The sequence below is a fragment of the Saimiri boliviensis genome, chromosome 14 (assembly GCF_048565385.1).
Source record: "Saimiri boliviensis isolate mSaiBol1 chromosome 14, mSaiBol1.pri, whole genome shotgun sequence".
Lineage (NCBI taxonomy): Eukaryota > Metazoa > Chordata > Mammalia > Primates > Cebidae > Saimiri > Saimiri boliviensis.
Genome location: NC_133462.1, coordinates 71,487,285 through 71,514,057, shown reverse-complemented (window position 1 = coordinate 71,514,057; position 26,773 = coordinate 71,487,285). Strand labels below are relative to the sequence as shown.

General features: G+C 41.1%; 1 protein-coding gene across 9 annotated transcripts in view; it reads left to right on the top strand.

Annotated features, from left to right (window-relative positions):
• Positions 1-25,490, top strand: part of BPNT1 (3'(2'), 5'-bisphosphate nucleotidase 1) — a 40,676-nt gene extending 15,186 nt beyond the window's left edge. For 5 of the 9 annotated variants that reach the window (XM_074385215.1, XM_074385216.1, XM_074385211.1 and 2 more), the window contains 8 exons: positions 2,689-2,793; positions 3,938-4,045; positions 7,233-7,281; positions 7,790-7,881; positions 9,695-9,739; positions 12,778-12,975; positions 15,745-15,850; positions 18,368-18,871. In XM_074385215.1, the coding sequence (XP_074241316.1) occupies positions 2,734-2,793; positions 3,938-4,045; positions 7,233-7,281; positions 7,790-7,881; positions 9,695-9,739; positions 12,778-12,975; positions 15,745-15,850; positions 18,368-18,516 (807 nt within the window). In that variant the 5' untranslated portion in view covers positions 2,689-2,733 and the 3' untranslated portion in view covers positions 18,517-18,871. The other 4 variants (XR_012513567.1, XM_074385213.1, XM_074385214.1 and 1 more) reach the window with 4 other exon arrangements.
• Positions 25,491-26,773: the final 1,283 nt, after the last annotated feature.

Genomic DNA, 26,773 nt, shown 5'->3' with positions numbered 1-26,773 from the left:
TCTGAGCCACTACACTTGGCCTAAATCTTTATTATAGTCTTTAAGGAAACTTGTATTGTAGTTTCTTCCAAGTGAGAGTATTAATAGGATATGATTTATCATTGACACTTTAATGATTTAAAATATAGTGAGTTAGGTCACTCACTTACAAGTGATACATCTGTCTAGGTTGTTACCATAAGAAAAAGTGAAATATGTGAGTAAAAACAATTTAGAAAAAAGCTGATGTGAGTTCATTATAAAACATACTACATGGCTGGGCGTGGTGGCTCACCTGAGGCCGAGGTGGGTGGATCACCTGAGATTGGGAGTTTGAGACCAGCCTGACCAACATGGAGAAGCCCTGTCTCTACTAAAAATACAAAATTAGCAGGGTGTGGTGGCGGGCACCTCTCATCTTAGCTACTCAGGAGGCTGAGGCAAGAGAATCGCTTGAACCCAGGAGGCAGAGGTTGCAGTGAGCCAAGATTGTGCCATTGCACTCCAGCCTGGGCAACGAGAGCAAAACTCCATCTCAAAAAAAACAAAAGAACATTCAACATAATTGCTTTTAAAAAGTAAACATAGGCCGGGCGCGGTGGCTCAAGCCTGTAATCCCAGCACTTTGGGAGGCCGAGGCGGGTGGATCACGAGGTCAAGAGATCGAGACCATCCCGGTCAACATAGTGAAACCCCGTCTCTACTAAAAATACAAAAAATTAGCTGGGCATGGTGGCACATGCCTGTAATCCCAGCTACTCAGGAGGCTGAGGCAGGAGAATTGCCTGAACCCAGGAGGCGGAGGTTGCGGTGAGACGAGATCATGCCATTGCACTCCAGCCTGGGTAACAAGAGCGAAACTCCGTCTCAAAAAAAAAAAAAAAAAAAAAGGTAAACATAAAAATCAGCCTGGGCAACACAGCAAGACCCCGTCTGGCATAATGGGACATGCTTATAGTCCTGGCTACTTGGGAAACTGAAGTGGGATAATTGCTTGAGCCCAGGAGTTAGAGGCTGCAGTGAACTGTAATCCCACCACTGTACTCCAGCCTGGGCAGCACAGTAAGACCCTATCTCTAAAATAAATAAATAATATTAAATAAAAATAAAACTCATAAGAACAAATGAAATAAATCTTGTTTTCTTTTTTGATAGATTAATGGGCCTGCTCATAGAGGAAATAGAGGTATCTTGATTTAAGCAAAATATTTGTTATAGTCTGTCATTTTCTATTTTAAAAAGATTCAAGCTATTTTTAGTCATATGGCCAACATCTCCCATCCTGAGCCATGGTTACGTGTATTCATAACTAGATGAATAACATTATCCAGAAATTTAAATTCATGAGTCATTTTCATCCTGGAAAAGGATCACTGTTGGCTGATCACAGGACTCTGCTCCTGACAGTGTACTATTTTCTTTATTAAATAACACACAGTTTTTTAAAAATATCCAATGTGTTATCTGAAGTGGAAGAGGATGATACAGAAAACATACTTATCAAATTTGTCAATAAGATAAAGCTGAGCAGGCTAGTTAATACATTTAATCACAAAATAAGTATTCAGAAATAGTTGCAACCTCTGAGAAAAGTGGACCAAATCGAACAGGATATTATAACAGGAATAATATAAAGTCCTGTATTCATCTTCAAGTTATATAAGATAAATCTGATTCAAATTTGTTTGAAAAAGAGGTTTTAGTTGACCATAGATATGCTTAGTAATAACCAACAAAAAAATACTGCTGCTTTCAGAGGGCTACTAATCTTATTTTTTATAAAGTTTTTTCTATTTTGAAAAATAGGAAATGGAGAAAAACAGCAAAAAGTAAACAAAAAGCATCCATCATGCCACCATTGCCAGTATTTTGGATAATTTTTTTTTTTTTGAGGTCTTTTTCCTCAACATCACTTACTTTAAGTTGATCTTATGTTGAAACTATGTTAGACATATAACTTTGAAACACAGGTAGCTAGAAAGGAACAGGGATGTATAGTGCCAAGTCAGGAGAAAAGGTGATATTCTCATTGTCTTCTGTATGCTCAGGCATTTCTAGTACTTTATATCCCCTTGTTGGTACCTTATTTTTAAAAAACAGCAAAATCAGTTTGTCACACAAGGTTCCAACAATAAGGTCTGGAGCTATGTTGATAGAACAGGAAATATTTATCTTAGAGAAGAAAAGAGAATAGCTTTCCTCAGGCTGGGCATGGCGGCCCACGCCTATCATCGCAGCACTTTGGGAGGCCAAGGCAGATGGATCACCTGAGGTCAGGAGTTTGAGACCAGCCTGGCCAACATGGCAAAACCCCCTCTCTACTAAAAATACGAAAATTAGCCGTCACTTGGTGGCAGGTGCCTGTAATCCCAGCTACTTGGGAGACTGAGGCAGGAGAATTGCTTGAACCTGGGAGTTGGAGGTTGCAGTGAGCCGAGATCCCACCATTGCACTCCAGCCTGGGGAACAAGAGCAAGATTCTGTCTCAAAAAAACAAAACAAAACAAAAAAAACTCCTTTCCAAACTTTAACCACTATTAATCCTTTTAGAAAAACCAAGTCAAGAAACTAGTTAATTCATTTGGTGTTAAGATCTATGACTTTAAAAACTGACAATGTAATGTAAATTATGTAGGCACTGATGCAGAAGGAATCAGAGGACAACTTACTTCTCAGTCATTCTGCAAAAATTTGCATTCTTTGTTATAGACCTGTGCAACAGACCTGCAGACCAAAGCTGACCGATTGGTACAGATGAGCATATGTTCTTCATTGGCCCGGAAATTCCCCAAACTAACAATTATAGGGGAAGAGGTAAGAGTTGTCAGAGACATTTTTTTTAAATCCCTGCTTACCAAATGGATTTATAACTGACACTTTATTGATTTATATACCACTATTATGATTTCAAGCATTATATTATTTTAAACACAAAAATATAATTATTGTATTTCTTGGACTTGGGGGAAATATTTTAAGATATTTTGGTCTATTTCTAGGCCAGATGTCTTCATTATTGACGATGGAAGATAACAGTTACTGTTATACCCAGCATACAAACTATAAGATGAGCAGAGTTCTAGAATTTTGGAATAAAATGGTTTTATTGTTTGTTTGTTTGCTGGTTTGTTTTTAAAATTAGGCTGATTTGCATACTTATCCAAAGACTATAACACTTTGAAAGTGAGGAAATTGACATCTCATATAATACAGAGAACTATCTGCTGCCAGAGACACTTGTTTAAATGAGTGTATAATACTTAAAAATTCTTTGCTTTTTGGCCAGGCGTGGTGGCTCATGCCTGTAATCTCAGCACTTTGGGAGGCCAAGTCAGGCGGATCACCTGAGGTCAGGAGTTCAAGACCAGCCTGGCCAACATGGTGAAACCTGTCTTTAAAAAAAAGAAGAAAGATTAAAAAAAGAAAAAGGGCCGGGCGCGGTGGCTCAAGCCTGTAATCCCAGCACTTTGGGAGGCTGAGGCGGGTGGATCACGAGGTCGAGAGATCGAGACCATCCTGGTCAACAAGGTGAAACCCCGTCTCTACTAAAAATACAAAAAGTTAGCTGGGCATGGTGGTGTGTTCCTGTAATCCCAGCTACTTAGGAGGCTGAGGCAGGAGAATTGCCTGAGCCCAGGAGGCGGAGGTTGCGGTGAGCCGAGATCGCGCCATTGCACTCCAGCCTGGGTAACAAGAGCGAAACTCCATCTCAAAAAAAAAAAAAAAAAAAAAAAAGAAGAAAAAATTTTCTTTTTAAACTCTGTTCAGGATAATGATGTTGGAACCATTTAATCAACTTTGATGAGCCACATATGGTTGTTTTTGTAAATTTTTAAGGTTTGCTTTAAAAGCTGTAAACATAAATGGTACACCGGAAGAATTAGTAAAAACTGTGATGCTGCATTTCTCTGTAAACACTGAACAGCTTCAGTAACCATTAGGGTTATCTCTGCTTTAGGATCTGCCTTCTGAGGAAGTGGATCAAGAGCTGATTGAAGATGGTCAGTGGGAGGAAATACTGAAGCAACCATGCCCATCGCAGTACCGTGCTATTAAAGAAGAAGATGTATGATCTATATTTATATTCTACTCTCTACTAACCTGTGCTTTTTGTCATAGTAAATAAAATAAAATGTGCCTGTAAGATGAAAATTGGTAGTTATAAAATAGGGGCAACCAGAAACTTGATGTTTCAAAGCCAACATGGACGTATTAGGCAACCATATGGATTGTACGACCTGTTAATTTAGAGTTCAGTTTCTCATCCTGTTGATTTCCTTTCCGTTCTGAAACCATGATTTAAAATACTTTTAGGGCCAGGCATGGTGACTCATACCTGTAATCCCAGCATTTTGGGAGGCCAAGGCAGTTGGATTATTTGAGCCTAGGAGTTCAAGACCAGCTTGGGGAACATAGTGAAACTCTGTCTCTACAAAAAATACAAAAATTAGCCAGGTATGATGGTGCGCTTTTGTAGTCTCGGCTCCTTGGGAGATTGAAGTGGGAGGATCATCTGAGCCCAGGGAGGTTAAGGCAGCAACCAGCACCATCTTTTCTTTTTTTTTTTTTTTTTTTTTTTTTGAGAGAGAGTCTTGCTTTGTCCCCAGGCTATAGTACCGTGGTGGGATCTTGGCTCACTGCAACCTCCAACTCCCTAGTTCAAGCAATTCTCCTGCCTCAGCCTCCTGAGTAGGTGGGATTACAGGCACGAGCCACCATGCCCAGCTAATTTTTATATTTTTAGTAGAGATGGGGTTTCACCATTTTGGCCAGGATAGTCTTGATCTTTTGACCTTGTGATCTGCCTGCCTCAGCCTCTCAAAGTGCTGAGATTACAGGCCTGAGCCACTGTGCCCAGCCCCAGCACCATCTCTTAAAGAGATTATTTTTTTCCCCAGTTGAATGGCCTTGGCACACTTGTTAAAAAATCAGCAGACTAGCCGGGCGCGGTGGCTCAAGCCTGTAATCCCAGCACTTTGGGAGGCTGAGGCGGGTGGATCACGAGGTCGAGAGATCGAGACCATCCTGGTCAACATGGTGAAACCCCGTCTCTACTAAAGATACAAAAAATTAGCTGGGCATGGTGGCACGTGCCTGTAATCCCAGCTACTCAGGAGGCTGAGGCAGGAGAATTGCCTGAATCCAGGAGGCGGAGGTTGCGGTGAGCCGAGATCGCGCCATTGCACTCCAGCCTGGGTAACAAGAGCGAAACTCCGTCTCAAAAAAAAAAAAAAAAAAAAAATCAGCAGACCATAGATGTATGGGTTTCATGCCTGGCGCGGTGGCTCACGCCTATAATCCCAGCACTTTGGGAGGCTGAGGCAGGCAGATCACCTGAGGTCGGGAGTTTAAGACCAGCCTGACCAACATGGAGAAATCCCGTCTTGACTAAAAATACAAAATTGGCCAGGCATGCGCCTATAATCCCAGCTACTCAAGAGGCTGAGGCAAGAGAATCGCTTGAACCCAGGAGGCAGAGGTTGCAGTGAGCTAAGATTGCACCATTGCACTCCAGCCTGGGCAACAAGAGCAAAATTCCGTCTCAAAGGGAAAAAAAAAAAGATGTATGGGTTATGGGTTTCATTATGGACTCTCAGTTATGTTACATTGGTCTGTATGTCTATCCTTATGCCAATACCATACTTTCTTGCTTTGTATTATGTTTTGCAATTGGGAAGTGTGAGTTTCCTACCTTGTTCTTACCTTGTACGGTTTTACACATACCCTCCAGCCTGGACAACAAGAGTGAGACCCTGTCTCATTAAAAATAAAAAATACTTTTAGGAAGAAAATCTAATTTGTTATTTAGTAGATTTGGTAGTAAAACATTCATTGGTAATTAGGGATAGAAGGCTATAAAACAGGTTGGTACCTTATATTTTTAGAAGGCCATACATATCATCCTGCTTGCTTTTTATAGTTGCTTAAGTTAAATCTGTGACTTCAGTTAGCCACCGTAACTTCTTCAGTTTTCTAATTTTTTTTTTTTTTTTTTTTTTTTTTCAAGACAGGGTTTAACCATGTTGGCCAGGCTGGTCTCCTGACCTCAGGTGATCCACCTGCCTCGGCCTCCCGAAGTGCTGAGATTACAGGCGAGAGCCACCACGCCCAGCCAGTTTTCTAATTTTTAATCATTTTGTTTGTTTGTTTGTTTGTTTTGTTTTGTTTTGTTTTGTTTTGAGACAGAGTTTCGCTCTTGTTACCCAGGCTGGAGTGCAATGGCGCGATCTCGGCTCACCGCAACCTCCGCCTCCTGGGTTCAGGCAATTCTCCTGCCTCAGCCTCCCGAGTAGCTGGGATTACAGGCACGTGCCACCATGCCCAGCTAATGTTCTTTATTTTTAGTAGAGACGGGGTTTCACTATGTTGACCGGGATGGTCTCGATCTCTTGACCTCGTGATCCACCCACCTCGGCCTCCCAAAGTGCTGGGATTACAGGCTTGAGCCACCGTGCCCGGCCAATTTTTAATCATTTAATGCATATTCACTGGAGACTTACTATGAGTAAGACACGTTGCTCTGTGGTATGGAGGAAACAAAGAAAATGAGACATGGTGCCCTCCATCAGAAACCTGCCCGCACCCACAAATTCACATCATTTTATAATTCTGGTGTTTAAAGCAGCAAATCCCAAATCATGTTAAATGTCCTAAACAGAAGGAATTTTCCTTTTAAATCTACTACCGGTTTTATTAATTGTTCATTTTTCACTGGATTATATGTACTATGCCCTTAAGATAATCAGACTGTTTTTTTTTTTTTTTGATAGATGAGTGGTTTCTGTGTTGCCCAGGCTGGCCTCAAATGCGTAGCCTCACCTTCTCATGTGCCAGGGCAACTGGCCTGAGTCACTGTGGCTCCCAGACTGTCGTTTTTTAAAAATCAGCACTTATATATAAAAATGAGTAGCAGCTATACATGCTCAAAACATTTTTTATGCCACTTTACAAATTTTCCCTGTACCGTGAACTAGAGATCAGTATATTCATTGTACTTGGTGTTCAGATGACAACAAACTTACTAGTTAAGCATTTCATGTTGAAAATTCTTAAGTCAGACTTTCCTCTTATTCAAATGGAATTCTTCCATGATTACAAAAGAATGTGGTTTTTGTACTATTTAAAAACAGATGACATTAACTTAAGCCATCTATATCAAAAAGGAAAAAAAAAGTAGTTTTGATTCATTTAATCAATTTTTAGAATTTTGTACGCTTGATTTAGATATTTTCCTTCTCTCGTTTTAATTTTAGCTTGTGGTCTGGGTTGATCCTCTGGATGGAACCAAGGAGTATACTGAAGGTTGATATATCTTTTGTATTCGTATTTGACAGCAGTAGGACAAGGACATGATATTTAGTTGTAAATATTTGCTGTTTTGTATGTTGTATGGAAAGCTAGTATCATGTGTTACGTTTTGCCCTAAAGCTACATTTGTGGTCATGGTTATCATACATCACTGATTATCAAGACAGAGGAAGGAAATTCATCTTTTCAAATACCACTCCCCACATACTCTACCAGCCCCACACTTCTAATGTCTCCCAGATGAGAATAACTAACATAGTAAACCAGTGTTATCAAAGTGAAACCTATACTGAACCCCCAGCTTTAATGGGGTAGAAAAATGATAACCAGCACAGCTGTGTAGCTCGTGCTCTGCCACCTCCACCATCCCATGCCTGTCTCACTCACTCTCCCTTCATCTGTGAACAGCTTAACTGCAAAAATAACTTTGAGCAGTTGATGTAATAATGATGAGTCATAACATGAGCAACTTATATAATTGACATTTATTTCTTCTTTTCAGGTCTTCTTGATAATGTAACAGTTCTTATTGGAATTGCTTACGAAGGAAAAGCCATAGCAGGAATTATTAACCAGCCATATTACAACTATGAGGTATTACTACAAGTAATACAAAGTTATTTCATTAGATAAATAATTATAGTGTTATATGATTGTTCATGTTATCTAAGCGAGTAGTTTTTAGCTTGGTTGCACATGGAATCATCTGGGGAACTTTTCACTTTTAAAATTTTATTTATTATCTTCAACATTTTTTAGCTATGCTATTAACTGTTGAGAAACCTTTTTTTTTTTTGAGACAGAGTTTCGCTCTTGTTACCCAGGCTGGAGTGCAATGGCGCAATCTCGGCTCACCGCAACCTCCGCCTCCTGGGTTCAGGCAATTCTCCTGCCTCAGCCTCCTGAGTAGCTGGGATTGCAGGCACGTGCCACCATGCCCAGCTGATTTTTTTGTATTTTTAGTAGAGACGAGGTTTTACCATGCTGACCAAGATGGTCTCGATCTCTTGACCTTGCGATCTGATCCACCCGCCTCAGCCTCCCAAAGTGCTGGGATTACAAGCTTGAGCCACTGCGCCCGGCCGAGAAACTTTTTAAAATATGGATTCCCAGGCCATTCCCGAGACCTATTGAATCAAAATCTTTGGTGGCATTGGTACTGGGCATGTAAATATATGTATGTGTATATACACAGATAATACTGTATGCATTATCTATTTTTAAATTCCTTATGATTCAAATATAAATATTAGAGAATTACTGATACGGTTCTTGATTAGCTTGGGCCTCAAGACACCTGATGTACGATTGGTTCTTGAAACACATTAAAGAAATGAACCATTTCAACCAAGAAAAGATGCTAGCCATGTTGTTTTCCAGGTAATGTTGCATAGTGCCTGAATTACAGTTCGTGTTGGTAACAGAACTTATTGTGCTCGTGCCCTCTTTTCTCTTGTCTCTTTTAATCTGCTTTGATTTTCTATTATATATCAGAGAAATTGCCTTCCATAGAAGCAAGAGACTAGTGTAATTTCAAAGCAAGAATAAGAATATACCATTAAATTACATTAAATTTTATAGAAAATTGTTGAGATAAAGTAGTTAAGGTATTTATATTAATGAGACCTTGATAGAACTTTAGAAAAACAAAATAATCAGAGTGGGCAATATTACTTCTGATTTTCCACTCTGAGTTGAAAGCAGGGTTAATCTTTATTTCTAATATAAATTTGTTTTTTTCTGTTGTTCATATGATTATAAATTTTATTTAAGGAGTCATGTGTTTCTTAGGATTTACCAACATAGTTATATGTTATTGAGAAAGTCTCTTGGGTTAAATTGCTCATGTCTATTAATTCTTCAAACATGATTTTAATGTTCATACTGTTATATGCAGACACAAGTTTGTGGTTTTTATGTAAACTTTAAGTTAAGACTATTGCACTTTTTTTTTTTTTTTTTTTTTTTGAGACAGAATCTCACTTTGTCACCCAGGCTGAAGTGCAGTGGTGCGATCTCGGCTCACTGAAACCTCCGCCTCCTGGGTTCAAGGGATTCATTCCTCTGCCTCAGCCTCCAAAGTAGCTGGGATTACCGGCGTGCGCCACCATGCCTAATTTTTTTTTTTTTTGGCATTTTTAGTAGAGACGAGGTTTCACCATATTGGCCAGGCCGGTCTCAAACTCTTGACCTCGTGAACCGCCCACCTTGGCCTCCCAAAGTTCTGGGATTACAGGTGTGAGCCACCGTGCCAGGCAAGACTATTACTTTAGAAAGGGGCATTTAATTCATAGAAAGCATTGTAATGCATGGTACCTTTCATCAAGAAAAAAATCTAAGTGCTTAGGAGTTAATAATTTTGACCACTTCTTTCTGAGATTAGAAAAACTGTATTCATTTTCCACAGAACAATGAAAAGCAGCAGTTAAGGGAACACAGGAATGAAGCAAAGGTGAGAAAAATAGCTAAGGTTTTGGCTCCACTAGCAGGTAGAAAAGAGGTAGGCAACTTAGAGTACCCCAGGTGGTCACTGTGCATCCCACCCACTTACCAGTTCATTTTCTCCTGTGCTGCTTCTCTTCATTACCTCTCTCTGTATCACTTCCCCTTCTGTGCACTCTCTTTATCCTTTCTTTTGCTTCTCTTGCTTATGCCTTAAAACTCACTACAATAAATGGAAGTAGGAAAGTTGTTCAGCTGTGTTGGTGGTATTCAGGCTAAAGATTCAATTTTAAATAGTCATCATCACCATAATAGCTAAAATTTATTAAGAATTTACTGTATGCTGCCAGGCTCAAGGGTTTCAAATGTATTCTTTCATTCAATACTCACTACGGCCCTTTGAGGAAACTATTGTCTCCATTTTAAAGAGGAAACTGAGGCAATTAACTTGCCTGTGGTCACCCAGATGGTAAATAGCAGAGCTGGGATTCAAACTCAAATCCAAACGTTGCTACTGTATTACTTTATATTGCCCTCCTAAGCCAGAGAAAATACTTTGCAATTCAAACTTTATTATTGCTTCCGACATATACTGAAATTGGTAGGCACTTAAAGGAAATAGCATGAAGAAATGCAAACCAGTTTTATATTGAAGCCAGTTTTTTTTTTTTTTTTTGAGATGAAGTCCCACTCTGTTACCCAGGCTGGAGTGCAGTGGTGCAATCTCCGCCTGCTGGGTTCAAGCAATTCTCTGCCTCAGCCTCCCTAGTAGCTATGATTACAGGCATGTGCCACCATGCCTGGCTAATTTTTGTACTTCTTTTTTTTTTAGATAGAGTCTTGCCTGTTGCCTAGGCTGGAATGCAGTGGCGTGATCTCTGCTCACTGCAACCTCTGCCTCTCAGGTTCAAATGATTCTTATGCCTCAGCCTTCTGAGTAGCTGGGATTACAGGTGTGCACCACCATGCCCAGCTAATTTTTTTGTATTTTCTTTACTATTTTTCTTTTTTTTTTTTTGAGATGGAGTTTCACTCTTGTTGCCCAGGCTGGAATGCAATGGCACAATCTTGGTTTATTGTGACCTCCGCTTCCCGGGTTTAAACGATTCTCCTGCCTCAGCCTCCTAAGCAGCTGGGATTACAGGCACGTGCCACCACGCCCAGCTAATTTTTGTGTTTTTAGTAGAGATGGGTTTTGACATGTTGGCCAGGCTGGTCTAGAACTCCTGACCTCAGATGATCCACCTGCCTCAACCTCCCAAAATGCTGGGATGACAGGCATGAGCCACCGTGCCTGGCCATTTTTTGTATTTTCAGTAGAGATGGGATTTCACCATGTTGGTCAGGCTGGTCTCAAACTCCTGACCTTGTGATCCACCTGCCTTGACCTCCCAGAGTGCTAGGATTACAGGCGTGAGCCACCGTGCCCGGCCTTTCTTTCGTATTTTTAGTTGAGATGGGGCTTCATCATGTTAGCCAGGATGGTTTTGATCTCTTTACCTCATGTTCCGCCCACCTTGGCCTCCCAAAGTGATGGGATTATAGGTCCTGAGAGTCAGGAGCACAGAAGGCAAGCCAGCTGCATCCTGGGACTGCATTTGTCACACCAAGACACTAGAGTCCTTGATCCCATCCTTTTTGCCTAGATGTTCATTTATAGAGGGAATATGACCTTTTAGGGCTCAAAATATTTGTGTCCACTGTTTACTTTCCTTTTTTTTTTTTTTCCAGAATAACTGCATTAATAAATAGGTTTCTTAGGAGGGTAGAATTAGTCTCAGCAATAGAGGCCATCTATACTTTTCAGATGCCAAGCCTCTCCTGTAGTGTAAATGCAGGTGGGAACAGAGGAAGCACATTAACATATACCGAGCACGCAGTGCCTGTTCTTTGGCTCTTTTGTTGCCACATTTGCCATCAGACTCTTTTGCGATTGCCCTATCTATGGAGAGCTGTCTCACCCAGGGCCACACCTCTTCCCAAGGCAGTCCATTTCCAGTGACTGATTATTGCAGGAGTTCAAAGACCTGCTATTTCATCCCAATTTGGGACAACCCTGAAAGGCTATTGTAGCTCCAGAGCTACCATAGGAACAGCTCCCCACAGGGTCAGCTATTGTTGTGCCTGTATCACAGTTTATTTCTTCCCTCTGCCCATGCCCTCCTCCTTCAACAGGTGTTGATACCAAGCGCATTTCCTAACAAACATACCACTTGTCTCAGAGTCTGCTTCTCAGGGAACCCAACCTGCAGCACAAGCATATTTCACAATAACAGCACCCAGGGTACTGCTGTAGGACAAATAAGATGATGTGTTTGATGACATTTTGGCAAGTAAACTTAGGTAGTTTAATTTAGTGTTGAAGAATACCATCTTTGAAGACAGATGAGCCAATTTTGGGTAATAAACTTCCTAGAGCCTTTAGCCAGATTACTTAATTATTCCATATTTCATTTTTCTCATCTTTAAGGATGACAGTACCTACTTCATCAATATTGTGTTGGCCTATTCAGTTGCCCTATCTCCATAGCAGTAAAATACATTGTCATCATTACCTATTGCAGTAGCAACATGCTTTTTAATATTTCGTGGATAATAAAGAGTCGTAATCAATGCATGGTATTTCATTTCCTGGGGATCTTAGTACCTTCTGAAAATGGCCATTTTCAAATACAACAAACAGATCACTACATGATTCAGAGAAACAGTAATAAGTTTATGATGTTTCAATACATTAGAAACAGTAATCAGTTTATAAGGATTCCAGGGAATAACCAAACTTCTTTTTTTTTTTTTCCTTTTCTCTATTTCACTTACTTTCAGAATGGGCAAACCAAACGTTCTTTGAAACTATTAACCAGAACAATAATCATAATAATCGGCAGAGTCTCTCAGGAAAAATTCTTTGTCAGTGATATTGTTCTTGTACTTTATAAAATGATTGTGTTTTTATTTTTTTAATCATGATGCTAATATGAAATATTCCATCTATGGCTAACATTCTTCTCCAAATAATCACAAGTTTTGTTGTTTCACTTGTTTACATAGGCAGGACCAGATGCTGTGTTGGGGAGGACAATCTGGGGAGTTTTAGGTTTAGGTGCCTTTGGGTTTCAGCTGAAAGAAGTCCCTGCTGGGAAACACATTATCACAACTACCCGATCCCATAGCAACAAGCTGGTTACGGACTGTGTTACTGCCATGAACCCCGATGATGTGCTGCGTGTAGGAGGAGCAGGAAATAAGGTATGAAAAAGGTCTGTCATCTGCTCTGAAATGCAAGTGAGTTGTTGAAATACTGAACTTTTAAAAACATCAAATAAGAGTTTAAAGAGATGGGAGTAAGGATTATAATTTGTACATTTCAGCAGTATTTAAATTTTTTTTTTTTTTTTTTTTTTTGAGACGGAGTTTCGCTCTTGTTACCCAGGCTGGAGTGCAATGGCGCGATCTCGGCTCACCGCAACCTCCGCCTCCTGGGTTCAGGCAATTCTCCTGCCTCAGCCTCTGGAGTAGCTGGGATTACAGGCACGCGCCACCATGCCCAGCTAATTTTTTGCACCTTTAGTAGAGACGGGGTTTCACCATGTTGACCAGGATGGTCTCGATCTCTTGACCTCGTGATCCACCCACCTCGGCCTCCCAAAGTGCTGGGATTACAGGCTTGAGCCACCGCGCCCGGCTAAATTTTAAAAATTTAAGAGTCAAGTGGTTTTTTTTTTTTTAATCTGAGAGAGTTCAGTGTTAATAAAAGTCATCAGGATAAGACTTATGCTTCTTGCCAAAGACCTTGTTTTCCCAAGGACCCTCTTAGATTATTTCCTAGACCTTCTGGAGACTTAAGCTCGGGCCTGCCTGCCCACTTCCTATCTATTTCCCCCATTCTTTCATCCAGGTTTCCAACCTGCTGAGAGAATTATGAAATGGGACACAATTTGATCTACATCCCTAGCCCTGATCTCTTCTCATCTGATTGTCCCTGGATATCATCATGATGACATCCCTCAGGTATCTCAAATTCAGCGTGTCCAGTTTGAGTTCATCCTCTTTCTACCCACCTCTGGAAGTGTTCCTTTCTCTGTTTTACTATTTGGCTAATAGCACCATTTTCCTAACTGATCCAGCCAAATACCTGAAAGTCATCCTAGACTCCTTCATTCCTCCCTCATATCCTATCAATCTGGTCCTACTTACACATCTTCTTGAATACTTCCAACGTCTCCTCTTGTCCATATCAATTGCTAGTACTATAGTTAAAACCTATCATCATCCCTCACCCAACTGTTCCAACAGCTTCCAAAGTGTTCTGCCTGTTCAATCCAGTCTTCCAATTAAAAATGCAAAACTGGCCGGGCGCGGTGGCTCAAGCCTGTAATCCTAGCACTTTGGGAGGCCGAGGCGGGTGGATCACAAGGTCGAGAGATCGAGACCAACCTGGTCAACATGGTGAAACCCGGTCTCTACTAAAAATACAAAAAATTAGCTGGGCATGGTGGCGCGTGCCTGTAATCCCAGCTACTCAGGAGGCTGAGGCAGGAGAATTGCCTGAATCCAGGAGGCGGAGGTTGCGGTGAGCTGAGATCGCGCCATTGCACTCCAGCCTGGGTGACAAGAGCAAAGCTCCGTCTCAAAAAAAAAAAAAAAAAAAAAAAATGCAAAACTACTCCTGTGGCTCAAATCCTCAGATGACTCCCCATCACAATTTAAAATAGAAGCCTATTAGCAAGGATTGTAAGGCCTTCTATAATCTTGGTCCTTGGACCCTCCCAAGCCTCATCTCCCATCATCCAACTCATACTTCAGCTCTAGTGATATGGAACTGCATGTATTGTACTGCCTGATACGTTTGTATTTCACACGTGTGTGTAGCACAGGGAAGGTAATATATGTTTAATGAATTGAATGGAATTTATTTCTCCTCACCTATGCATTAGAAGTAATTATTTTTAGGTTTTCTAAAGGCATTTACTAATAATAATAAAAAATGGGAGTTTAAAAAACTAAAGGGGGCCGGGCAGTGGCTCATGCCTATAATCCCATCATTTTGGAAAGCCAAGGCGGGTGGATCACCTGAGGTCAGCAGTTCAAGACCTGCCTGACCAACATGGAGAAACCCCATCTCTACTGAAAATACAAAACTAGCCTGGTGTGGTGGCACGTGCCTATAATCCCAGGGACTCAGGAGGCTGAGGCAGCAGAATTGCTTGAACCTGGGAGGCAGATGTTGCAGTGAGCCAAGATCGCACCATTGCACTCCAGCCTGGGCAACAAGAGTGAAACTCCATCTCAAAAAAAGAAAAATAAACAAAAGGGTTTTTGTTCATTTGTTTGTTTCAGATGGAGTCTTGCTCTCATTGCCCAAGCTGGAGTGCAATGGCAAGATCCTGGCTCACTGCAACCTCCACCTCCCAGGTTCAAGCAATTCTCATGCCCCAGCCTTCCAAGTAGCTGGGATTACAGGTGTGTACCACCACACCCAGCTAATTTTTTATAGTTTTAGTAGCGATGGTGTTTCGCTCTGTTGGCCAGGCTGATCTCAAACTCCTGGCTGCAAGTAATCCACCTGCCTCAGCCTCCCAAAGTTCTGGGATTATAGGAGTGAGCCACCGAGAACAGCCTCTAATAATGGTCAATTTTTTAGATGTTTAAAAAAACTTTAATTAATTCTGCAATAAATGTAATTGCTTTTACACTTAAAAAAAATGAATAAAAGGAACATGTTATTTTATGTTAACTTGGAAGATAGAAATAGTTCAGATATCCTCTTTGTAGCTTTTTTGACCATTGTATTTTCTTCATATCACTATATTATTATGCATTTATTCTCTGTATTTCTTCATAATAATGGTATAATTTAAATCTGCTAAAGGCTTTAACCTAAGTTTAATAATAGAGGAACTGATTAAATATCCATGATAGAAACAAGCAATTTTTCTTATCTGTACCTCAGTTTTTTCATGATTTTCTATTATTCTTTCAATTATCAACGGATAGTTCTTATTTTTACCCTTACAGATTATTCAGCTGATTGAAGGCAAAGCCTCTGCTTATGTATTTGCAAGTCCTGGATGTAAGAAGTGGGATACTTGTGCTCCAGAAGTTATTTTACATGCTGTGGGAGGTTAGTCTGTTTTATTTTGGGAAATTCATAGTTGTTATGCAATTATAGCATGCTAAAAGATAATATTTCAGTAATATTATTTTACTTAGACCCTTATGACATAAAAGCTGGAAGGAAGCTTAGAGATTATTCAGTCCAAACCCCTCATATGATAGATGGATGAGAGAGTAGATTTTCAGCAAGTTTTACTTTAGTTATAATCTCTTTTTTCAAACTTTGATCTACATACAGTTAAGTTAGCCCTTATTTATGGCCTTTTTTTTAAAAAAAAAAAAAGACCAGGTTTTGGGCCAGGCGCGGTGGCTCAAACCTGTAATCCCAGCACTTTGGGAGGCCAAGGCGGGTGGATCACGAGGTCAAGAGATTGAGACCATCCTGGTCAACATGGTGAAACCCCATCTCTACTAAAAATACAAATTAGCTGGGCATGGTGGCGCGTGCCTGTAATCCCAGCTACTCAGGAGGCTGAGGCAGGAGAATTGCCTGAACCCAGGAGGCGGAGGTTGCGGTGAGCCGAGATCGCGCCATTGCACTCCAGCCTGGGTAACAAGAGCGAAACTCTGTCTCAAAAAAAAAAAAAGACGGGGTTTCATCATGTTGGTCAGGATGGTCTTGATCTCCTAACCTCGTGATCCACCCGCCTAGGCCTCCCAAAGTGCTGGGATTATAGGCGTGAGCCACCGCGCCCGGCCTTTTTTTTTTTTTTTTTTTTTTTTTTTTGAGATGGAGTCTCCCTCTGTCCCCCAGGTTGCAGTGCAGTGGCATGATCTTGGCTCACTGCAACCTCTGCCTCTCGGGTTCAAGTGATTTTCCTGCCTCAGCCTCCCAAGTAGCTGGGACTACAGGTGCATGCCACCATGTCCAGCTAATTTTTTGTATTTTTAGTAGAGACAGGTTTTACCATGTCGGCCAGGCTGGGCTCAAACTCATTACCTGAGCTGATCTGCCTGCCTCGGCCTCCCAAAGTGCTGGGATTACGGGCATGAGCGACTGCGCCTGGCCTATAGGCTTTTTTATTTTATTTTATTTTATTTTATTATTATTATTTTTTTTTTGACACAGGGTCTCTCTTGTCCAGGCTGGAATGCAGTGGCATGATCATGGCTCACTGCAGCCTTGAACTCCTGGGCTCAAGCCATCCTCCCATCTTACCCCTCCAGGTAGCTGGGACTACAGGCATGGGCCACTATGCCTGGCTAATTTTGGTACTTTTTGTAGCAATGGTGTTTTGTCATATTGCCTAAGCTGGTCTTGAACTCATAGATTCAAGCAATCCTCCCACCTTAGCCTCCCAAAGTCCTGGGATTCCAGGCATGAGCCACTGTGCCAGCCTATTTATGGTTTAAGTGTTTTCAGGATTTTTTTCTTATAAAGTAAAAATTTTTTTCTTGTAAAGCAAAATGTTCATCATCATTAGTGTCACTTCACTTAGTCTCTTTTAAGCCAATATTGGTGAATATCTCAGTACTGGTTTTAAAGATCATACAGTTAGAATTTTTTTTTAATCCGACTGAAAATACATTGCAAATAAATACATACTAAGATAATTTTTCAATTTTCAATAGACATCAGTTCACATCTACCCTTAGTAAGCAGTGTCTTTTAAAATCCTTGTCAGATTTAAAAATTGGCAATAAACAACACTTTATTTTTTATTTCTCCTAATATATTATTTTATCAATAGCTTAGCATATTATATGACGCGGATATTAAACTGTACTTCTTCGGCCGGGCGCGGTGGCTCAAGCCTGTAATCCCAGCACTTTGAGAGGCTGAGGCGGGTGGATCACGAGGTCAAGAGATCGAGACCGTCCTGGTCAACATGGTGAAACCCTGTCTCTACTAAAAATACAAAAAATTAGCTGGGCATGGTGGCGTGTGCCTGTAATCCCAGCTACTCAGGAGGCTGAGGCAGGAGAATTGCCTGAAGCCAGGAGGCGGAGGTTGCGGTGAGCCAAGATCGCGCCATTGCACTGCAGCCTGAGTAACAAGAGCGAAACTCCGTCTCAAAAAAAAATTTAAAAAAATAAAAAAAATAAAAAATAAACTGTACTTCTTCACAGTCAATTCTTACTGGGATGTGAAATGAAACTGCAATATAATAGAATTATATTTTATTAATATCCTTTAATCTTTTACCAATTAAATTATTAATATTAAATAATAGAGTGAAGAAAAACATTTTTGGAAATGGGAGTAGTGATGGAGTATTATCAAAAGAAAAATGCCTCAGGAGTATAGAAATTGATACCAAGAAATACAGATTGAAATTGCTAAATAAAATTAATCTTAATCAGAGAAAAAATAATTTTATATCCTTTAGTTAGTTAAAATTGTTCTATAGTCTTAAATTTGAAGTGAATTAAAACTTAACCTTTATGACACTCATTATCTTATTTTATCCAGAATTTATTGGCTACTATTGGATAAGGAAGCAAAAGGCACTTAGTAATAACTAGAAAAACCACAGTCCAATTAGCCACTAACTTTGATTGATTGATTGATGTTTTTCTATAGGCAAGTTAACTGATATCCATGGGAATGTTCTTCAGTACCACAAGGATGTGAAGCATATGAACTCTGCAGGAGTCCTGGCCACACTGAGAAATTATGACTACTATGCAAGCCGAGTTCCAGAATCTGTTAAAAATGCACTTGTTCCTTAAAAGAAAGTTTCATTTGGCCGGGCGTGGTGGCTCACACCTGTAATCCCAGCACTTTGGGAGGCCGAGGTGGGTGGATTGCTTAAGCTCAGGAATTTGAGATCAGCCTGGGCAACAGAATGAGACTCCATCTCTACAAAAATACAAATTAGCCGGGTGTCCTGGTATACGCCTGTAGTCCCAGCTACTTGGGAGGCTGAGGCAGGAGAATCGCTTGAGCCTGGGAGGCAGAGGTTGCAGTGAGTCAAGAGCGAGCCACTGCACTACAGCCTAGGTGATAGGAGTGAAACCCTGTCTCAGGAAAAAAAAGAAAAATGAAAGAAAAAAAAAAAAAAACACCAGAAAGTACCAGAAGTTTCATTTACTTAGCTACGAGAAAGACTTAGTTCCAAAATAATACATTTTAAAACTAATTGGATAGAATTAGAGTTCCAATTTTATTCATTGTTGAGCAGTGATTTATATTTAGTTATTATATTTAGGAATAGAAAATAGAATTAAATAATTTAACTTGATTTATCAATCGGACCAATTTTGATGTCTGGAGAACTTATAAACTTAATATGTTATATTTGTTTTCCTCTATTTAGGTGGAGAAATGAGAAATAAGTTTAGTTCCAATTGACAATTCAGGTCAGTTGTTCAATCAGCATTCCTATCTTTTAAACCAGATTTCTTTAGGGCACAATTGTTCCTGGAATCTCACTCTTGTTTTTCCCAGTAATTTAAAACATGTTTCTACTTCAATTAAGAATACATATGTTATTATATATGCTGATGAAACAGATTTATGAGAAAAGGTTTTTAAAAAATAAATTATTTAATCCTAGCTCTTTGTTATTAACCAGCTTTTAAAAAAGTGTTTGAGCCGGGCGCGGTGGCTCAAGCCTGTAATCCCAGCACTTTGGGAGGCCGAGGCGGGTGGATCACGAGGTCGAGAGATCGAGACCATCCTGGTCAACATGGTGAAACCCCGTCTCTACTAAAAATACAAAAAATTAGCTGGGCATGGTGGCGCGTGCCTATAATCCCAGCTACTCAGGAGGCTGAGGCAGGAGAATTGTCTGAACTCAGGAGGCGGAGGTTGCGGTGAGCCGAGATCATGCTATTGCACTCGAGCCTAGGTAACAAGAGTGAAACTCCGTCTCAAAAAAAAAGAAAAAAAATTAGGTTTAGTTCACTATTTATAGATAGAGAATTCTGTTCATAGAGTGAAGCAGATGGACTCAGGTGATAATTTTCTGAATTGGCCAGTTGTCAAGATCACCATGTTGGCCAGGCTGCTCTCAAACTCCTGACCACAGGTGATCCACTTGCCTTGGCCTCCCAAAGTGCTGGGATTACAGGTGTGGGCCACAGCACCCAGCCAGGTACTGAACAATCAACAGTAGAGGTAACAGTGACCGTAAGTCTATTCCTTTGTTGAGCACGTGTGAAACGACAGATAATAAGTAAAAATTAGTTTAGATTGTGGTAAATGCTATAAAGGAAATCAGGAAGAGCTAGAAAGCAACTAGGTGGGGCGAAAGGGCTGAAAGCATCTTCTCTAGATAAAATAGGAGTATCTTTTTTCGTGGAGATGATGTCTGGCGAGGCAAGCTAGCAGCTGAGATTTCTTTTTTTTTTTTTTTTTTTTTTTTTTGAGACGGAGTTTCGCTCTTGTTACCCAGGCTGGAGTGCAATGGCACGATCTCGGCTCACTGCAACCTTCACCTCCTGGGTTCAAGCAATTCTCCTGCCTCAGCCTCCCGAGTAGCTGGGACTACAGGCGCTGGGACTGTGAAGGGTAGTAACATTGTAAAACTAGGCCAGGTGCGGTGGCTCAAGCCTGTAATCCCAGCACTTTAGGAGGCCGAGACGGGTGGATCACGAGGTCAAGAGATCGAGACCATCCTGGTCAACATGGTGAAACCCCGTCTCTACTAAAAATACAAAAAATTAGCTGGGCATGGTGGCGTGTGCCTGTAATCCCAGCTACTCAGGAGGCTGAGGCAGGAGAATTGCCTGAACCCAGGAGGCGGAGGTTGCAGTGAGCCGAGATCGCGCCATTGCACTCCAGCCTGGGCAACAAGAGCGAAACTCCGTCTCAAAAAAACAAAAACAAAAACAAAAAAAAACAAAAAAAACATTGTAAAACTAAACAAATTGGAGGATTATCATTACTTCCTAACACTAATCTCTGACTTCCCCACTAAACGATCTCTCTCTTCTGAACTCCTAAAGCATTTACGGACTCAACCAGTTATTAGTTACTTGGAACACTCTACTTTTACAGTCTTTTCAGAACCTTTCATATTGCTTTGAAAATAGGAGGGCTGGGTGTGATGGCTCATGCCTGTAATCCCAGCACTTTGGGAGACCAAGGTGGGCAGATCATGAGGTCAGGATATCGAGACCATCCTGGCTAACACCGTGAAATCCCTGTCTCTACTAAAAATACAAAAATTAGCTGGGTGTGGTGGTGTGTACCTGTAGTCCCAGCTACTCGGGAGGCTGAGGCAGAAAAATCACTTGAACCTGGGGAAGAGGTTACAGTGAGCCAAGATTGCACCGCTGCACTCCAGACTGGGCAACAGAGCAAGACTACATAGCAGGAAAAAAAAAAAAAAAAAAAAGAGAGAGATGTACTGAATAATAAAGAATAGGAGATGGGAGATGTACTGAATAATAGAGATGGAACTAAAAGGATCTCAAGAATTAAAATCTAGCAAGGATATTTAAGATGAGGAAGTTCTATCAAATTCCCCATGGATCAAGCCAAGGTTAAGTTAACACATGCAGTATCTTACATTATATCATTAGAGAATGGGGATTTTAGTTTATTATAATTTTAATATGAGTCAACAGTTTAATGTGGCTGTAAAAATCTAATGTGGTGTGTGTTGATAGAACTGTAATGGGCAGAATAAAAGTGACAATACTTCTTCCTCTACTTTGCCCTGATCACATCACACCCAGAACATTTTGTTCAGTTTTGAGTATTACATTTTAAAAGACACAGTGATGAACAGGTATATATTTGAAAGAGGGCAGCTGGAATAGATTAAAACTATAATTTGAAGGACTGCTAAAAGGGTTGGAGACATCTGGCCTAGATAGCAAAGACATGGAAAACATGATGGCCTAAAATATATGAAAGATATTCATGGAGGATCCTAGGCTAATTGCTTTAGCTCAGGAATTTGAGACCTCTGTATAGCCTCAGAGGATATAGCAAATAGAGGTGTAGAAAAGCAGAGGTATATCTAATAATAATAAGAGTTTAGAACAGCAGGGCTGTCTTGGGCAATATTAAGTTTCAATCACTGGAGGTGTTCAAAAACAGATTATTTGGTTATTCATTTGTTGAATAAATGATTACAGGATTCTCTGTATCCCTACTGCATTATGTGGTAGGATACAGTATTTATGAAAAGCATTTTGGGCTGGGTGTGGTGGCTCATGCCTGTAATCCTAGCACTTTGGGAGGCCGAGGTGGGCGTATTGCCTGAGCTCAGGAGTTTGAGACCAGCCTGGGCAACACAGTGAAATCCTATCTCAACTAAAATACAAAAAAAATTAGCTGGGCATGGTGGCATATGCCTGTAGTCCTAGGTACTCAGAAGGCTGAGGCAGGAAAATTACTTGAACCTGGGTGGTGGTGGAGGTTGCAGTGAGCCAAGATCATACCACTGCCCTCCAGCCTGGGTGACAAAGTGAGACTTTGTCTCAAAAAAAAAAAAAAAATTGTTTTTAAATCCTAGGGTTTCTCACCTTCCTCTTCTATATTATATAGGATTTGATTACTCAACAATATTTAGTTAGCACCTGTCTGACAGGAAACTGTGTTGGAACCTTTATGAAACTTCATAATATTGGCCAGGCACAATGGCTCACACCTGTAATCCCAATACTTTGGGAGGCCAACATGGTTGGATCATTTGAACCCAGGAGTTCAAGACCAGTCTGGGCAACATGGCCCATCAGACTAACAGTGGACCTTGCAGCGGAAACCCTACAAGCCAGAAGAGACTGGGGACCCAATATTCAACATTCTTTTTTCTTTTTTGAGATGGAGTCTTGCTCTGTTGCTAGGCTGGAGTGCAGTGGCACTATCTCAGCTCACTGCAAGTCTCCTGAGTTCAAGTGATTCCCCTGCCTCAGCCTCCTGAGTAGCTGGGATTATAGGTGCCCTCCACCATGCCCAGCCAGGATGGTCTCGATATCCTGACCTCATGATCCGCTCACCTTGGCCTCCCAAAGTGCTGGCATTACAGGCATGAGCCACCACACCCAGCCCTCAACATTTTTAAAGAAAAGAAATTCCAACTTAGAATTTTACATTTGGCCAAACTAAGTTCCATAAGTGAAGGAGAAATGAGATCCTTTTCAGACAAGCAAATGCTGAGTGAATTTGATACCACCAGACCTGCCTTATAAGAGCTCCTGAAGAAAGTACTAAATATAGAAAGGAAAAACCATTACCAGCCACTACAAAACACACTGAAGTACACAGACCAATGACACTATAAAGCAATCATATAAACAAGTCTGCAAAATAAATAGCTAACATCATGATGACAGGATCAAATCCACACATAACAATACTAACCTTAAATGTAAATGGGTTAAATGGCCCAATTAAAAGACACAGTATTTTTTTTTTTTTCTGAGACGGAGTTTCGCTCTTGTTACCCAGGCTGGAGTGCAATGGCGCGATCTCGGCTCACCGCAACCTCTGCCTCCTGGGTTCAGGCACTTCTCCTGCCTCAGCCTCCTGAGTAGCTGGGATTACAGGCACGTGCCGCCATGCCCAGCTAATTTTTTGTATTTTTAGTAGAGACGGGGTTTCACCATGTTGACCAGGATAGTCTCGATCTCTCGACCTCGTGATCCGCCCGCCTCGGCCTCCCAAAGTGCTGGGATTACAAGCTTGAGCCACCGCGCCCGGCCAAGACACAGTATTTTAAGATCAATTGGTAGGCTGTCTTCAAGAGACCCATCTCACATGCAATGACACAGACAGGCTCAAAATAAAGGGATGAGGGAAAATCTGCCAAGCAAATGGAAAAAAAAAGAAAAAAGCAGGGATTGTAATCCTAATTCCTGACTACATAGACTTTAAACCAACAAAGGTCAAAAAAGACCTTTCCATTATGTAATGGAAAAGGGTTCAATTCAACAAGAAGAGCTAACTATCCTAAATATATATGCATTCAACACAGGAGCACCCAGATTTGTAAGACAAGTTCTTAGAGACCTTCAAAGATACTTAGACTCCCACTTAATAACTGGGAGACTTTAATACCCCACTGACAATATTAGAGCATCAAGACAGAAAATTAACAAAGATATTTAGGACCTGAACTCAGCACTGTACCAAATGGACCTGGTAGATACCCACAGAACTCTTGACTACAAAGCAATGAAATATACATTCCTCTCATCACCACGTGGCACTTACTCTAAAATCAATCACATAATCAGAAGAAAAACACTCCTAAGCAAATGGAAAAGAAGTGAAATCCTAACAGTCTGTTGGACTGCAGAATCAAGACTAAGAAATTCACTCTAGCCGGGCGCAGTGGCTCAAGCCTGTAATCCCAGCACTTTGGGAGGCTGAGGCGGGTGGATCACGAGGTCAAGAGATTGAGACCATCCTGGTCAACATGGTGAAACCCTGTCTCTACTAAAAATACAAAAATTAGCTGGGCATGGTGGCGCGTGCCTGTAATTCCAGCTACTCAGGAGGCTGAGGCAGGAGAATTGCCTGAACCCAGGAGGCGGAGGTTGCGGTGAGCCCAGATGGCGCCATTGCACTCCAGCCTGGGTAACAAGAGCGAAACTCTGTCTCAAAAAAAAAAAAAAAAAAAAAAGAAATTCACTCTAAACCTTATAATTCCATCCAACAAGACAAATACAGAAGTAAACAACAAAAGAAGAAAATATAAGTAAACAAATACGATGTAAACTTGGTAAGGGCTGGGCATGGTGGCCATGCCTGTAATCCAAGCATTCTGGAAGGCCTGGGAAGGCTAATTGCTTGAGCTCAGGAATTTGAGACCAGCCTGGGAAACATTATGAAACCCCATCTCTACCAAAAATACAAAAATTAGCTGGGCAGGGTGGCACATACCTGTGGTTCCAGCTACTCAGGAGGCTAAGATGGGAGGCTCACTTGAGCTCAGGAAGTCAAGGTTGCAGTGAGCTGTGATCATGCCACTGTACTCCAGCATGGGTAACAGAGCAAGACCCTGTCTGAACAAACCAATCAAATTTGGTAAGATCCCAGGTAACTTTCTGTCTTCAATTTTTCATGTCTCTCATGTACCTGGCTTCCTAATATACCTCAAAATTGGCATCTAGAAGAGCAAGCCAAGATTCCTGTATTTGTCCCAAAATAAAATGAATAAAATCTATTCTAGGTAGTGAATCACTAACAGGCAAAAACATGCCAAGTCTTATTATTAAGCAGTTTACAGACACTGTGAAAGTGCTTTCCACGAGGACAGTTCTTTAGGTCTTGGCCCACAGCTCTGGCTTCATCATCTTTGGCTCAAATAACAGATATAAACATTCAACACTAAATTTAGCTCTCAGGGAGCTAAAGATGATGCAAATTTATTTTGTTTCATAATGTTTAATTCCATTTTTCCACATAAATTATGTATTACTTCCTTTTCCTGTTCCCTATATAAACTCAATCTATTGCTTGTGGCCTTTGCCAGATACCCACTGTGATAGAGTAGGAAGAACTTCCAGAATTTGCTACGCACTGTGAAGAATGGAAGATGTCTAAGACATGGTTTCAACAAACAAGAATCTCGAGAGTGTCAATGAAGAAAATCAAACTCTGGCCAGGCGCAGTGGCTCATACCTGTAATCCCAGCACTTTGGGAGGCGGAGGTGGGTGGATAATGAGGTCAGGAGTTCAAGACCAGTCTGGCTAACATGGTGAAAACCTGTCTGTACTAAAAATACAAAAAATTAGCCGAGTGTGATGGTGTGCATCTGTAATCCCAGCTACTTGGGAGGCTGAGGGAGGAGAATCACATGAACACAGGAGGCATAGGTTGCAGTGAGCCGAGATTGTGCTATTGTACTCCAGCCTGGGTAACAAGAGCGAAACTCCTCTTCAAAAAAAAAAAAAAACAAAAACAAAAAAAGAAAATAGAAAAAAGAAAATCAAACTCTGGGTTGTGACACAGCCCTCAGGAGATCCTGAGAACATGTGCCCAAGGTTCAGGGTGCAACTTGGTTTTATACATTTTAGAAAGACATGAGACATTAGTCAAATACATTTAAGATACACATTGGCTGGGTCCAGAAAGGCAGGAGAACTTGAAGCAGGAGATTCCAAGTTATAGGTAGATTAAAAATTTCTCTAATTGGCAATTGGCTGAGGTTATTAATAGAAATGTCTGAGTTGTGACAGAGGTTGTGGAGACTAAAGTTTTAACATACAGATGAAGCCTCTAGTGAGCCGGCTACAGAGAAAATAGACTGTAAATGTTTCTTATCAGACTTAAGGTCTGTGTTGAATGTCGATGCTGGAGAGGTATAATAAGGCATGTCTGGCCGGGGGCGGTGGCTCATGCCTGTAATCCGCACTTTGGGAGGCTGAGGTGGGCAGATTATGAGGTCAGGAGTTCGAGACCAGCCCGGCAAACATGGTGAAACCCCATCTCTACTAAAAATACAAAAAATTAGCCAGGTGTGGTAGCACGCACCTGTAATCCCAGCCACTTAGGAGGCTGAGGCAGGAGGATTGCTTGAACACAGGAGGCGGAGGTTGCAGTGAGCTGAGATCACACCACTGCACTCCAGCCTGGGCAAGAGAGTGAGATTCTATCTCAAAAAAAAAAAAAAGCATGTCCAACACCCACCTCCCTTAATGCCCTGAAACTGTCTTTCAGATTAAGGGTTAGAGTGCCCTGGCCGAAGGGGAGGTCCATTCAGATGTTTGGGGGCCTTAGAATTTTATATTTGGTTTACAACAGCTAGCAAAGTATGAAAAGAGAAATCAATGTCCATGAAAGGAGGTAGAAAGGCACCACGTGGTGTACACAGAATCACTTAGAGAACCTGATAACATTTGATTATGGATCCCATTGAAACGGGAGAAGTTCCCTTGTCCCCCTCACAGGGCATGTGATGGGCATGTGGCTTGCTTCTTCAGTGTCCCGCTGCTCAAACCTCCCAGGGAGCCTACAGATGGGTAGACTATAGGGCTCCAACGCCACAGCAGCATCTAGGGGTGAATGTTTACAGATCCTGAAGC